At 43.3% G+C, this 14,401-nt stretch overlaps 1 protein-coding gene across 5 annotated transcripts in view; it reads left to right on the forward strand.

The window, feature by feature from the left end:
• The window catches only part of ugp2b (UDP-glucose pyrophosphorylase 2b), a 49,061-nt gene that overhangs the window by 21,167 nt on the left and 13,493 nt on the right, over positions 1-14,401 (forward strand). For 4 of the 5 annotated variants that reach the window (XM_068044242.1, XM_068044241.1, XM_068044243.1 and 1 more), the window contains 2 exons: positions 11,090-11,275; positions 12,231-12,364. In XM_068044242.1, the coding sequence (XP_067900343.1) occupies positions 11,090-11,275; positions 12,231-12,364 (320 nt within the window). Of the gene's footprint in view, positions 1-3,654; positions 3,907-11,089; positions 11,276-12,230; positions 12,365-14,401 lie in introns of those variants that run through there. The other variant, XM_068044245.1, reaches the window with a different exon arrangement.

A 14,401-nucleotide genomic window follows, 5' to 3' on the forward strand; every position in this document is an offset into this window, starting at 1 on the left:
GAGTCTGGCATCGAGGAGCCCGAGCAAAACGGAGGTCAATGGGAATCGGGGAAAACCCTCCGCTGGCTGGAGTCATACCTAGCGCAAAGGAAGATGGTTGTGGTTATTGGAGGTCAATCATCTGAGCTCCAGGACATCACTGCAGGAGTTCCTCAGGGTAGTGTCCTAGGCCCAACCATCTTCAGCTGCTTCATCAACGACCTTCCTTCAATCATAAGGTCAGAAGTGGGGATGTTCACTGATGATTGCACAATGTTCAGCACCATTCGTGACTCCTCAGATACTGAAGCAGTCCGTGTAGAAATGCAGCAAGACCTGGACAATATCCAGGCTTGGGCTGAGAAGTGGCAAGTAACATTCGCGCCACACAAGTGCCAGGCAATGACCATCTCCACCAAGAGAGAATCTAACCATCTCCCCATGACATTCAACGGCTTTACCATCACTGAATCCCGCACTATCAACATCCTAGGGGCTACCATTGACCAGAAACTGAACTGGAGTAGCCATATAAATACCGTGGCTACAAGAGCAGGTCAGAGGCTAGGAATCCTGAGGTGAGTAACTCGCCTCCTGACTCCCCAAAGCCTGTCCACCATCTACAAGGCACAAGTCAGGAGTGTGTTGGAATACTCTCCACTTGCCTGGATGGGTGCAGCTCCAACAACACAAGAAGCTCGACACCATCCAGAGTAAAGCAGCCCGCTTGATTGGCACCCCATCTACGAACATTCACTCCCTCCACCACTGACGCAGTGGCAGCAGTGTGTACCATCGACAAGATGCACTGCAGCAATGCACCAAGGCTCCTTAAACAGCACCTTCCAAACCCACGACCTCTACCAACTAGAAAGATAAGGGCAGCAGATGCATGGGAACACCACCACTACCACCAAGTTCCCCTCCAAGTCACACACCATCTTGACTTGGAACTATATTGTCGTTCCTTCACTGTCGCTGGGTCAAAATCCTGGAACTCCCTTCCTAACAGCACTGTGGGTGTACCTACCCCAAATGGACTGCAGTGGTTCAAGAGGGCAGCTCACCACCATCTTCTCGAGGGCAATTAGGGATGGGCAATAAATGCTGGCCTGACCAGCGACGCCCACATGCCATGAATGAATTTTTAAAAACACATCATAAATCACTACAACAAATATCTGTAGTTCAATTTGATGCACGTGTTTTCTGTTCCCATTCCATTTTTTAAAATTATTTTCTTGATAAAGGTTTTGAACTTGATTTATTTTGTGTCTGTGTCACTTTTCTAGTTCTATGATCATAAAGTTGCAGGAGTGAAGGAGTTAATTTTGTGCAACTGCCAGATTTTCTATGTTGAGACTTGCAGTATTGGTTCATTAACAAGGGACCTGTATTCTTTGAGCATACCAGTGAACAGGGGATGATTTATAGTGGGGGACTGAAGAGTGTCCTCCAGTTTAATTCTGGCTGACAGGTCAGGAAGTAGAAAAAAAATGCTGAATAATTTAAATATGGTTTATGAAAAGTAGCTTGTGTTCTTTTTTTATATGTATAAAGAGAAACCTGTCAGTACAACTTGGCTCACACTAAGCCCCAAGTGCATTTTATCCGGCTGGCTTAGGTTTTATTTATATACAATTTATGTAGTAATATTTCAAGCTTACAAACTGGAGTAAATGGTATATTACAAATTCACGACACTTGTAGATAAATGTATTGTGGGGCACAGTTATATAGTTCTGCGCATTGGGGTGAAGGATGTACAATGATCAGTCTGGCATCGTTCTGGGGATGTAGGGTGGTGGTACCGTAGAATTGTTGAGCTTCTCAATAATAGAAACATATCCTTGTAATCGTTATGCAGTGTGTGCTGTGAACTGTCCCTCAGCAGATCACCCTAGGTCTGGGGTTGGCCTGGTTATGGGAGCTTTGTGTGGGAGGGACTGAATGGCCTATTCCTGTTCAAACCATAACACTGCATTTTGGATCGTGCAGGAGAGATGTAGAATTGTCTCTTGAAAATTTACAGCATCTTTATGAAGTAGCCAAAGTTTTTCACAAAATTCATCAACTTTACTACAATTAACCATGAAGGTAGTTCAAGCGGAGGCAACAAATGATTTCAAAAAGAAATTACATGGGGAAATAAACTTGCAGGGCTGTGGGGATCGAGCGGGGGAGTGGGACTGAGTGGATTGCTCTGTGGAGTGCCGGCATGGACTCGATGGGACGAATGGCTTCCTTCTATGCTGTATATTACTAACTTTTGCAGATCAGCATTGAATTTTCAAATGAGGCTCACAATAGGGCAGTAACTGAAAATATTAACTGTCAGGTCAATATTGTCCCATTACACCAAAAGCAATCCTGAGGTAACAATGTAAGCATCCAGTAACATGCTTCAAAATGGTCAGGTTAGCCACACAAACTGGGAAGAGGTTGTTTGGCAAAACTTAGGTAAGCAGAAACTAATAGACCAGCAGCTATATTTTCAGCAGCTTTATGCAGGATCATGTTACTCTGGGAGAAGACCTCTAAAGGCCAGCTCGGGTCTGCAAAAAAAAAAAACACGACCCGGCCGAGTCCTTCCATTTTTTCCTGCACCCGACCCGACCATCAGTTAACTCGCCTTCCGTTTTTCACTTTCTTGCTGATATGCACATAACAGTAATTAAACCACATTTCTAGTCCAAAAATTAAATTAACAGTGGAGCCACTTAGCTGTGATAGAGCATGTCCGACCTGGCCCGACCCAAGCCTAAATGTCGGACCCAGAAGTGCAACCCGAACCCAACACGTCGTCGGGACCCTTTGGGTTTGAGTTGGGTAGCAGGCCTTTAGACCCCTCTATTATTTGTGTTGTCAGAATCCTAGGATGATGCAACACAGAAAGAGGTTATTCGGCCCATCGTGCCTGTGCCGGCTCTTTGAAAGAGCTACACAGTTAATCCCATTCCTGCTCTTTCCCCGTAGTCCTGCAAATATTTACCCTTAAGGTATTTATCCAGTTCCTTTTGAAAGTTATCAAATCTTCCAACACACTTTCATGCAGTTCATTTCAGATCATCATAACTTGCTGAATGCACTTTTATTCCTTGCGTTGCCTCTGGTTCTTTTGCGAATTACCTTAAATCTGTGTCCCCTGGTTACTGATTCTTCTGTCCCGTACAGAGTTTCTCCTTATTTACTTTATCAAAACCCTTCATGATTTTGAACACCTCTATCAAATCGCTCCTTAACCTTCTCTGTGTGCCTAATGTCCAGTTCTGGATGAGCCACAATTTCCTCCTGTTAATCATTCGGAAGACTGAAGCCATCATTTTCAACCCCTGCTACAAACTCTACAGCACAAGGTGCTGACTTCCCCAGTCCGTCTCAGATTGAACCAAAAATAGGTGACGTCAGCTGTACCATTGCCTGCTACCACCCATCTACTGCTGATATTTTCATCCCTGCCTTTGACCCCGAGACTTGATGATCCTGATGGGAATATGGAAAAAAAAAAGGCTAATAGTAAAAGTTTTTATAAATATATTGCTTGCCTATGGATGATGTGACCTCATTAAAGGCACACAGATACAGTTAGAGATAACAAGGCAATGGTAGATTTATTTAACAAATGCTTTATCTGTTTTCACAGTGGAAGAGGATACAATACTAGTGATAGAAAGGAAGCCAAAAATAAGTCAAGGGGAGGAACTTACTGCATTCAAAAATAGTTTTTAAAAAATGATGGAGAAAATAATGGGAATTAGGATGAAGTTGCTGAAATTTTTCTTCATGATCCATTGTACCTTCCCTCCACCAACCCTTCCAACAAGCTGAGATCCAAAACTGAGCAAGAATAAAAATAGTGCTCCTTGTTCTTTTGGCATGTGAACTATTCTAAGACTCAGAGGACTGCAAGTAATATCCAAAGAAAATGTGAGATTTTATTATGACTTAACTAGAACATATATATGTGCAAACAGTTACTGTACGAGCACATCTAATCACATCTCACTGTCGGGTTATACCCACAACTAACTGGTCATGTGTCATGTGACATCACTTCCTCTGGTGATCTTCACTTGCAGCTCTTGAGGTGGTCTGCTGTTAAGGTGGTCCTTTCAGGTTGCTGCACAACAGAAACTGCTAAGGATTACATGTGGTTCAAGCATGTAGAGATGGGTTGGAGACCGGAGCAGTGGCCATATGGGAAATTGGGCAATTTCCTGGATGCTCCCTTGAATGGTTCCCTAAGTACTATATTATCAACGCTCTTCCAACCTACCCTTTTTCCTGTGTGAATCCAGAAGAATTACACAGCTTTTCAGGGAAGCCCATCCACCCTTGGGCAGGAGGGTGGGTAAGATTTTCAGTCACTCTGTGTGTACAGGCAATATATGTCAAAGAAGAAATTCAAGCTGATTAAATATGTAACTCTTCAGTGGTAAAAGCAAAATACTGCAGATGCTGGAAGTTGAAACAAAAACAAGAAATGCTGGAAATACTCAGCAGGACTGGCAGGTTTTCCACAGATGCTACCAGACCTACTGAGTATTTCCAGCATTTCTTGTTTTTATAACTCTTTAGTGGGGCTGGTTATGTATCTTTGATTGCAGGAATTATTTTAATACTGCTGTTAGGAGCGCTTGAGAATTTTAAGTGGCTACTGTCTGCACTTGTTCATTTTGATCTGCTTTTTGTCTTTTTCAATTTAACCAGCTATTGGTGCGTCACTGTTTTGTTTCCACGGTACTTAAATAAATCAACATAGTCTGCGCGTGCATATTTTTCCCTTCCCTGTAGAACTTTGTGCGCTACTGTTTTGCAAGGTTATGGACTCTAGAATGCCAGGAGTGTAATTTAAAATTAGAAGTTCCAGGTGTTAAATTTGGAGTTTATTGAACTAAGACCAGGAAATCTGTTAATCAACAGGTTGTATTTTTCCTACTGTATTATCTAGTCAACAGTGATGTTTCTAGAATTATTGATGTAGTCAGCTATTTAAATTTGACTTTTCAGATTTATGGGATAGTTGTTTCATGAGTTCACGGATGCATTAAATTTCCTTCAAATTAAACATCGGGAAGACCAAAGCCATTGCCAGTGTCAGCAGTGACTCAGTGGGTAGCACCAACATTCCCTGTAAGCTGTGTGGGTGCATAGCTGCGCAGCAATATGGATTGGCTAAGAAGACAACGACATTACTTTTGGGATCAAGGATGACTTGCTTCTGCTCCGGCTTGATGGTTTCTGAGATGGCTGATAAGTCTAATGCGTGATCTGCAGACTCTGCCACGAGGGGCAGGTGGTGCTTAAAGGGTCAGGTCAGTGAGTGGTTTGGAGGTTTGTGTGCTTCCTCTGACGCCTTGACCTCGCCTCTGCATGTTTCTGAAGAAGTCCCTCGAGGTGTACAATGTCTTCCCGAATGAGCTTTCTCCATCTAGGACAGTCAGGAGAAGCCAAGCAGTCTAGCGATGTCTGATCTCTTCAGGCATGCTTTAAGGACATCTCTTAAAGCATTTCCACTACTAGGAGTCTCCTGCTGTGACCAGGTTCTGAGTAGAACAGGAATGTACTGCACAGAGAACAAGCAGACCGGCACAAGCAACGTTCTCATTAAAATATGCATATGTGTGGCCATGCATCAATGTTAAAGGGACTGTGCAATGCAGCAAGCTGCCTGTGTACAGAAAACCGATGTTAGAGGGAACTTTGGGTAACCCTCTCGCCTCTGTCAAAATGCTGTGGGTTCAAGTCCCACTTTAAAGGCTTGAGCATATAATCCAGACTGAAGCTTCCAATGCTGTACTGTCAGAGGTGCCGTCTTTTGGATGAGGCATTAAGCAAGGCCCCATCTGTCCCCTCAGGTGAATATTAAAGACGCCATGGCATTATTTCAAAGTAGAGCAAGCTAATGGAGCTAAGGATTGATAAGTCTCCTGGCCCTTATGGAATGCATCCCAGGGTACTAAAAGAGGTGGCGGGAGAAATAGCAGGTGCACTGATGGTAATTTTCCAAAATTCGCTGGACTCTGGGGTAGTTCCAGTTGATTGGAAAAAACAGCAGATGTGACGCCACTGTTTAAAAAGGGAGGTAGACAAAAGATGGGGAATTATAGACCGATTAGCTTAACCTCTGTAGTGGGGAAGATGCTTGAGTCTATTATCAAGGAAGAAATAGTAGGGCATCTCGATAGAAATTGTCCCGTTGGGCAGACACAGCATGGGTTCATGAAGGGCAGGTCATGCTTGACAAATCTTTTGGAATTCTATGATGACATTACGAGCAAGGTGGACAATGGGGACCCAGTGGATGTGGTGTACCTAGATTTCCAAAAGGCCTTCGACAAGGTGCCGCACAAGAGGCTGCTGCATAAGATAAGGATGCATGGCGTCAGGGGTAAAGTATTAGCATGGATAGAGGATTGGTTGTCTAACAGGAAGCAGAGAGTGGGGATAAAGGAGTGCTATTCTGGTTGGCAATCAGTCACTAGTGGTGTGCCTCAGGGATCAGTGTTGGGACCGCAATTATTTACAATTTATATAGATGATTTGGAGTTGGGGACCACGTGTTAGGTGTCAAAGTTTGCAGATGACACCAAGATGAGTGGCAGAGCAAAGTGTGCAGATGACTGTGAAACTTTGCAGAGGAACATAGATACATTGAGTGAGTGGGCAAAGGTCTGGCAGATGGAATACAATGTTAATAAATGTGAAGTCATTCATTTCGGTAGGAGTAACAGGAAAAAGGATTATTACTTGAATGGTAAAAAGTTGCAGCATGCTGCTATGCAGAGGGACCTAGGTGTCCTTGTGCATGAATCGCAGAAGGTTGGTCTGCAGGTACAGCAAGTAATTAGGAAGGCAAATGGAATTTTGTCCTTCATTGCTAAAGGGATTGAGTTTAAAAGCAGAGAGGTTATGTTGCAGCTGTATAAGGTACTGGTGAGGCCGCACCTGGAGTACTGTGTGCAGTTTTGGTCTCCTTACTTGAGAAAGGATATACTGGCACTGGAGAGGGTGCAGAGGAGGTTCACTAGGTTGATTCCGGAGTTGAGGGGGTTGGCTTATGAGGAGAGACTGAGTAGATTGGGATTATATTCATTGGAGTTCAGAAGAATGAGGGGGGATCTTATAGAAACATATAAAATCATGAAGGGAATAGATAAGATACAATTAGAGAGGATGTTTCCACTGGCAGGTGAAGCTAGAACAAGAGGGCATAGCCTCAAGATTAGAGGGAGCAGATTTAGGACTGAATTAAGAAGGAACTTCTTCACCCAGAGGGTTGTTAATCTATGGAATTCCTTGCCCAGTGAAGTAGTTGACGCTTCTTCAGTAAACGTCTTTAAAGCTAAGGTAGATATCTTTTTGAACAATAAAGGAATTAAGGGATACGGTGGGAGCGCAGGTAAGTGGATCTGAGTCCACGAAAAGATCAGCCATGATCTTATTGAATGGTGGAGCAGGCTCGAGGGGCCGGACGGCCTACTCCTGCTCCTAGTTCTTATGATCTTATGATCTATAGAGCAGAGGAGTTCTCCCTGGTATCTGACCAACATTTAGTCCTCAATCAACATCACCAAAACAGATTGTCATTATCACTTTGCTGTTTGTGGGAGCTTGCTGTGTGCAAATTAACTGCTGTTTCCTACATTACAACAGTACTTCAAAAGTATATCATTGGCTGTAAAGTGCTTTGAGATGTCCTAAGTTTGTGATAGGAGCTCTTTATTATCTTCCAATTTTACAAACTCTGTTCACCCACCACTGATCTCTCCCTCTCACTGGCGACTGTCTTGGGCTGCTTCAGATTGTTTATAGCCTCAGCATCCTATTTGACTTTAAGCTGATATTCTGGTCCATATCTTCAACCCAAAGACCACCTATTTCCATCTCTGTAACATCACTTGTCCTTGTCTCTGTCTTAGCTCATTTGCTGCTGAAACTGCCATCCATGCTTTTGTTACCACTAGATTTGGCTTCCATTGCTCTCCTGGCTGGCCTCCCAAGCTCCGTAAACCAGCTCATCCAAAGTTCTGCTGGTGTCTTATCCCACATCAAGTCTTGTTCACCCAGTACCACTGTACTCACTGGCTTTGATTTTTAAAAAAAATTCTCATCCTTGTTTTCAAATCTACCGCCCCCCCCCCCCCCCCCCTCCCCCAAAACTCTTCTCTTCCAGCCCTACAACCATATGAAAACTCTTGTGTTCCTCCAATTCTGGGCTCTTGTAAGAAGTCACAATGAACGAAGGTAGTGAGGAATGTACAAGAGCATATGACATCACTGAACCTGAAAACATATCTAGGGTGGACCTAATGTATTTTGTCTTATTTTGGTGTATTTCAAGACAACACGATCAAGTAATTTCTGTATCTTTGCAATTAAAACTTAGTTGCAAAGGAGTGATATTTTGGATGTCAGGCAGTAATGTTTAAACACTCCATGTAGGGGAAACCATGATACCTGGTACAAAATTTACAATGACCAGTCACATTGTAGATACTAACGTACAAAACTCTGATTTGAATAGTATCAGATACTCTATTCATCAAAATATCTTGCACAACACTCTTTCTCAACTGCTTTCTGTGGCAAATATCTACCCAGTTGTCTCTTGAATTTGCCAAAATTATCTTCCTCTGGTTAATTTGTTCCATATATTAACTACATATTGTAAAATGGTTTAAACTATCCAAACTCTTCTGGGCTTATTTGTTGTAAAATTTGTGATTGTCAGCATGTATAATTCAATTTCTCTATACTCCGAATAACTCAAGTAGATCTCCCCTGTACCACTGTTCTGCCAGTATAAACTTTTTAACAGTTTCTGTAGCTCAGGTGCCTAATTCAAGGCATCAGAATAGTTCTCTTATATCCTCATATTTTTAGTGATCAGAATTACGCACACTCCTCCAAGCAGGGCCAGATGAGTGATTTGTATCCCCTTTCTGGGACCTCTGTTTTGATCCTCTAGTTATTGATCTTCTTTGCTTTCTTTGCTGCTGTTTTGCATGTGTTGATGGTCTTGGCTGGCTATTCACACACATCGCTAGATGTATCTTTATATGTGTTGTCTGTAGGTTAACACCATTTAGCTTGTATTCTTGCTGCTTATTATTCCCAGTATCATCTCTTTCGTTTTGCATTTATCCACATTAAGCAATAAGCATCAACAGCCCAACATCCTAATCTGCAACAACTTGCATTTATATACAACTTTTAACTTAAAAGATTCCAAGGCACTTTAAGGGAATGTTAAATTAGGGAAGCAAAATTTGACAGCGAGCCACAGATGAAGTTATTAGGACAGGTGACTGAGTTTGGTCAAAGAAGTTGGTTATTCCAATCTCTCTGTTTGATAGAATTGTTCTGTTATTTGCCAATCCCCTGCCCAAAGTTTATCATTAGCTAACTTAGACCAATTGGTTTCTGTCCTCACTTCTAACTTCTTGTATGTATTTTGTAAGCAATTTGCAAAGTACTGATCCCTGAGACACCTAGTCATCTTCTTTTGTTTAGATGTCCTGAGTTGTTTCTTCAGATCATTTCTGATCCACTTCAGAAGATTCTTCCAACCTTGTGGACCAATCTCCTGTGCGGCATGGTACCAAAAGCTTTGATAAAATCTATATGTCCATTGAGTTTCCCTTGTCCACCAAGTCCCTTTCTTTAAAGGATTCCAGTGGGAAATTAAGTGTCAAAAATGAAAACCTGGGCATGAGGCATTCCCCCAGATCAACCCCAGAAAATAATCTCACCCCTTTAGTGTTTGTGTTCTTCAGTAATTTCTATATTCAATGCAACTTCTACATTTAACATTACTATAAACCTGAGTTTTTTGTGTATATAAGGACTTGTTCCCCTACAATAAAAGTGATCAACTGTTTGGTATTCCTGCAGCTTAAGTTATGACCTGACCATGTCGCTTCACTTCACGTGATGAGTGCTACATTCAGAGCTGTCTTTCACCTGTTGACTTTTGTGAAAGTGCTGGTCAGCGTTTGCTAGGTTGGCATGCATGGACAGTAGATGGTAACCCTGGAAGCTATGATATGGTTTGACTAGGTCTCCAAGGTTTTACTGCATGGAGTATTAAGGAAAAGATGCATGTTAGACAATTTAAATAGGCCATCTTCTATCGTGCCAAGCTCGTCACATGAACAAATGGTGGTTCTTTGGATAATGGATTAATTATTTCTGCATTCGAGTTGAACTAGAAGGAAAATGAAGCATGACCTTAAATTTATTCTTCTTAAAATTATATTGGGTTCAATTTACCTCAGATTTGGTTTGAATTTTGCAACCTCGAAGTCCCAGAATGCTTTACAGCCAAGATATGAAATGTAGTCACTGTTGCAATGTTGTAAATATGGCACAAGCAGCAATGTGTTAATGACCAGATAATCCATTCAGTGGTGTTTGAAGGATAAATATCGGCTGGGACACTGGTGAGATCTTGCCTGCTGTTCTTTGAATAGTACTGTGCGATCCTTTATGTCCGTCTGAGAGCGCAGACAGGGCCTCCGTTTAGCATTTCATCTGACAATGCAGTGCTGCCTCAGTAATGCACTGGGAGTATCAGCCTAAGTTTTTGTGCTGAAGTCTGTGGAGTGGAACTTAAACCCACAACCTTCTGACGTAGAGATGAAAGTACCCACTGGGTCACGGATGACACCTTGTATTAAAGGAATAAAGAAAACTATATCAAGGAAATGCAAAAAAAAAACACTGATCCTGACTTAAATGCATAAATAAAAAGTAATAAAGGAATTTTATAAAAATGGTGTTAAAACAACCTATTCATCAGTTGAAATAAAAACAAGAAATGCTGGAAGTTTCAGGTCAGAGGCCCTTCTTCAGAACTTCTGAAGTTCTGATGAAGGGTCACTGACCTGAAATGTTAACTCTGCTTCTCTCTTCACAGATGCTGCCAGACCGGCTGAGTATTTCCAGCATTTCTTGTTTTTATTTCAGATTTCCAGCATCTGCAGTATTTTGCTTTTATTCATCAGTTGGCGTTGAATTTCCAGCAGCTTTTGACAGTGGTTACTTTGAGTATAGGATCATGAAGGTTGATCATGTACATTACCTAAAATTTAAATTCTGCTTCCAGATTCAGTCATATGATAAAATACAGGCCCAAGGGTTGCTGAATGATGTGGCTTCACTTTTAAGCAAACTGGTGGTGGTTAAGTTGAATGGAGGACTTGGCACCAGTATGGGCTGTAAAGGTCCCAAAAGCCTGATTAGTGTTCGCAATGAGAATACCTTCCTGGATCTCACAGTTCTACAGATAGAGGTAAGGACAAATTTCTACTGCTTAATCTATCCAGGCCAGAGCAGACTAGAACACACTTAGTATTGCAAGTAATTTTGCTATTGGCTTCTGCTGATAGGGTGCATTTACTCACCATGTTATCATATGATACTCAGCCATGTAAAATAAGTCAAAGTTCCAGATTCAAGCCCTAGACTATACAGAGCTAGCTAATGGCTGTGGTGGGACATTACAGTTGATCTTGGTGTTGCATGTGCAGATATCAGGTGAAGCTGCTTGGCTAGATCCCTGAACAACCTTTAGTTTTTGAGGTCATCTGTGAGATTGAAGTTGTCATAGGACTCCTTCTGAACTATGATCAGCAGCTTTTGACTGCCATCTGTATCCGAAAGGTAAGATAAATAAGGTTCCAAACTTGTGATGATTCTTGAGTCAGCTGAAATGTCTATGAATCAGTGTCAGGTTTGGCAACAGCCATGGAGGGAGTCAGTTGGCTCCACCTGCCGCTCAATCTCTCTTCCTCAAACTCTGACCTCATATGTATCTTTTCCCATTTGCCTATTACTGGTGACTGTGCCTTCAGCTGACTAGGCTGCAACTGTGGAATTCCTTCCTTCCTTTCTGCCTCTTCACCTCCCATTTGAACCCATTTCTATGATCAAGTCTCTTTTGCTAATATCTCCTCCTTTTGCTCATGTCCCTTTGTTTTGTAGCTGGCCATTTGTGAGGCCATAACTAGAATACTGTTCTATTTGGATCTCTGTATAAAATGCATGATTATTAAAGAAGAAGTAAAATGACTTAAAAGCCTTTGTCATTAAGATCATTGGAATTCTGGTGTAGTTCTAATTCTAGTTATGACAGGTTAGCTCAAATTTACATGTTGGATTGCTAATACCAGTCCAGTATTACAGAATTACGTATCAGTTGGTGATGACAGCTTCCCATCAAATGTATATTTATCTTAATTTGCTAGCATTTGAATAGAACTTACCATGCAGACGTCCCCTTGGTCTTGATGAACTCTTTCAACACTGATGAGGATACGCAGAAGATATTACAGAAGTACAGCCACACTCATGTGAAAATACATACCTTCAAGCAAAGCAGGTAATGAAGTGCCACCCACCTTCCCCTCCTGTTCCCCAGTTAGCTGACATTGCTAAATATCGTCTGCAAACCTGCAGACAAGGGTGGTGCTGTTGTTGTATGTATGGCGTATCGACCTCTACCTTGCAGAAGCTCAACGCCAACTCACAGACACTTCTTCCTACCTCCCTCTGGACCATGACCCCACCACCGAACATCAAGCCACCGTCCAAAGGACTTTCACTGACCTCATCTCCTCTGGAGATCTTCCCCCTACAGCTTCCAACCTCATAGTCCCACAACCCCGGACAGCCCGCTTCTACCTCCTTCCCAAAAACCACAAACGGGACTGTCCCGGCAGACCCATTGTGTCAGCCTGCTCCTGCCCCACTGAACTTATTTCTTCCTATCTTGACTTTTCTCCGCTGGTCCAGTCTCTTCCCACCTACATCTGTGACTCTTCTGACGCCCTACGTCATTTTGACAATTTTCAGTTTCCTGGTCCCAACCGCCGCCTCTTCGCTATGGACGTCCAATCGCTCTACACCTCCATCCCCCACCGGGATGGTTTGAAGGCTCTCCGCTTCTTCCTGGAACAGAGGCCCATCCAGTCCCAATCCACCACCACCCTCCTCCGTCTGGCTGAACTTGTTCTCACATTGAACAACTTCTCCAACTCCACGCATTTCCTTCAAGTAAAAGGTGTTGCTATGGGTACCCGCTTGGGTCCTAGTTATGCCTGTCTTTTTGTGGGATATGTCGAGCATTCTTTGTTCCAGTCCTACTCAGGCCCCCTCCCCCAACTCTTTTTCCGGTACATTGATGACTGTATCGGTGCCGTTTCCTGCTCCCGCCCCGAACTGGAAAACGTTATCAACTTTGCTTCCATACCCTTCTCTCACCTTTACATGGTTCATCTCTGACACTTCCCTTCCCTTCCTCGACTTCTCTGTCTCCATCTCTGGGGATAGGTTGTCTACTAATATCCATTACAAGCCCACCGACTCCCACAGCTACCTCGACTACACTTCTTCACACCCTACCTCCTGTAAGGACTCCATTCCATTCTCCCAGTTTCTCCGTCTTCGACGCATCTGCTCTGATGATGCTACCTTCCATGACGGTGCTTCTGGTATGACCTCCTTTTTCCTCAACTGAGGATTCCTCCCCCCCCCCCCCCACTGTTGTTGACAGGGCCCTCAACCGTGTCCGGCCCATTTTCCCGCACCTCTGCCCTCAACCCTTCCCCTCCCTCCCAGAATAGTGACAGGGTTCCCCTTGTCCTCACTTTCCACCCCATCAGCCTCCATATCCAAAGGATCATCCTTCGCCATTTCCGCCACCTCCAGCATGATGCCACTACCAAACGCATCTTCCCCTCCCTTCCCCTGTCAGCATTCCGAAGGGATCGTTCCCTCCGCGACACCCTGGTCCACTCCTCCATTACCCCCACCGCCTCGTCCCCATCCCATGGCACCTTCCCCTGCAATCGCAGGAGGTGTAATACCTGCCCATTTACCTCCTCTCTCCTCACTATCCCAGGCCCCAAACACTCCTTTCAGGTGAAGCAGCGATTTACTTGTACTTCTTTCAATGTAGTATACTGTATTCACTGCTCACAATGTGGTCTCCTCTACATTGGGGAGACCAAGCGCAGACTGGGTGACCGTTTTGCGGTACACCTCCGCTCAGTCCGCAAGCAGGACCCTGAGCTTCCGGTTGCTTGCCATTTCGACACTCCCCCCTGCTCTCATGCTCGCATCTCTGTCCTGGGATTGCTGCAGTGTCCCAGTGAACATCAACGCAAGCTCGAGGAACAGCATCTCATCTACCGATTAGGCACACTACAGCCTGCCGGACTGAACATTGAGTTCAATAATTTCAGAGCATGACAGTCCCCCATTTTACTTTCATTTTTAGTTGTTCCTTTTTACATTTTTTACAATCTTTTTTTTGTATTTATTTCATTTCATCTTAGTTTGTTCAGTTTGCTTACCCACTGTTTGTTTTCAGGTTTGCACTTGCTGCTGTTCAATATTCAGTCCGTTAACACCTAAT

This window comes from Heterodontus francisci, chromosome 13 (genome assembly GCF_036365525.1).
Source record: "Heterodontus francisci isolate sHetFra1 chromosome 13, sHetFra1.hap1, whole genome shotgun sequence".
Classification (NCBI taxonomy): Eukaryota; Metazoa; Chordata; class Chondrichthyes; order Heterodontiformes; family Heterodontidae; genus Heterodontus; species Heterodontus francisci.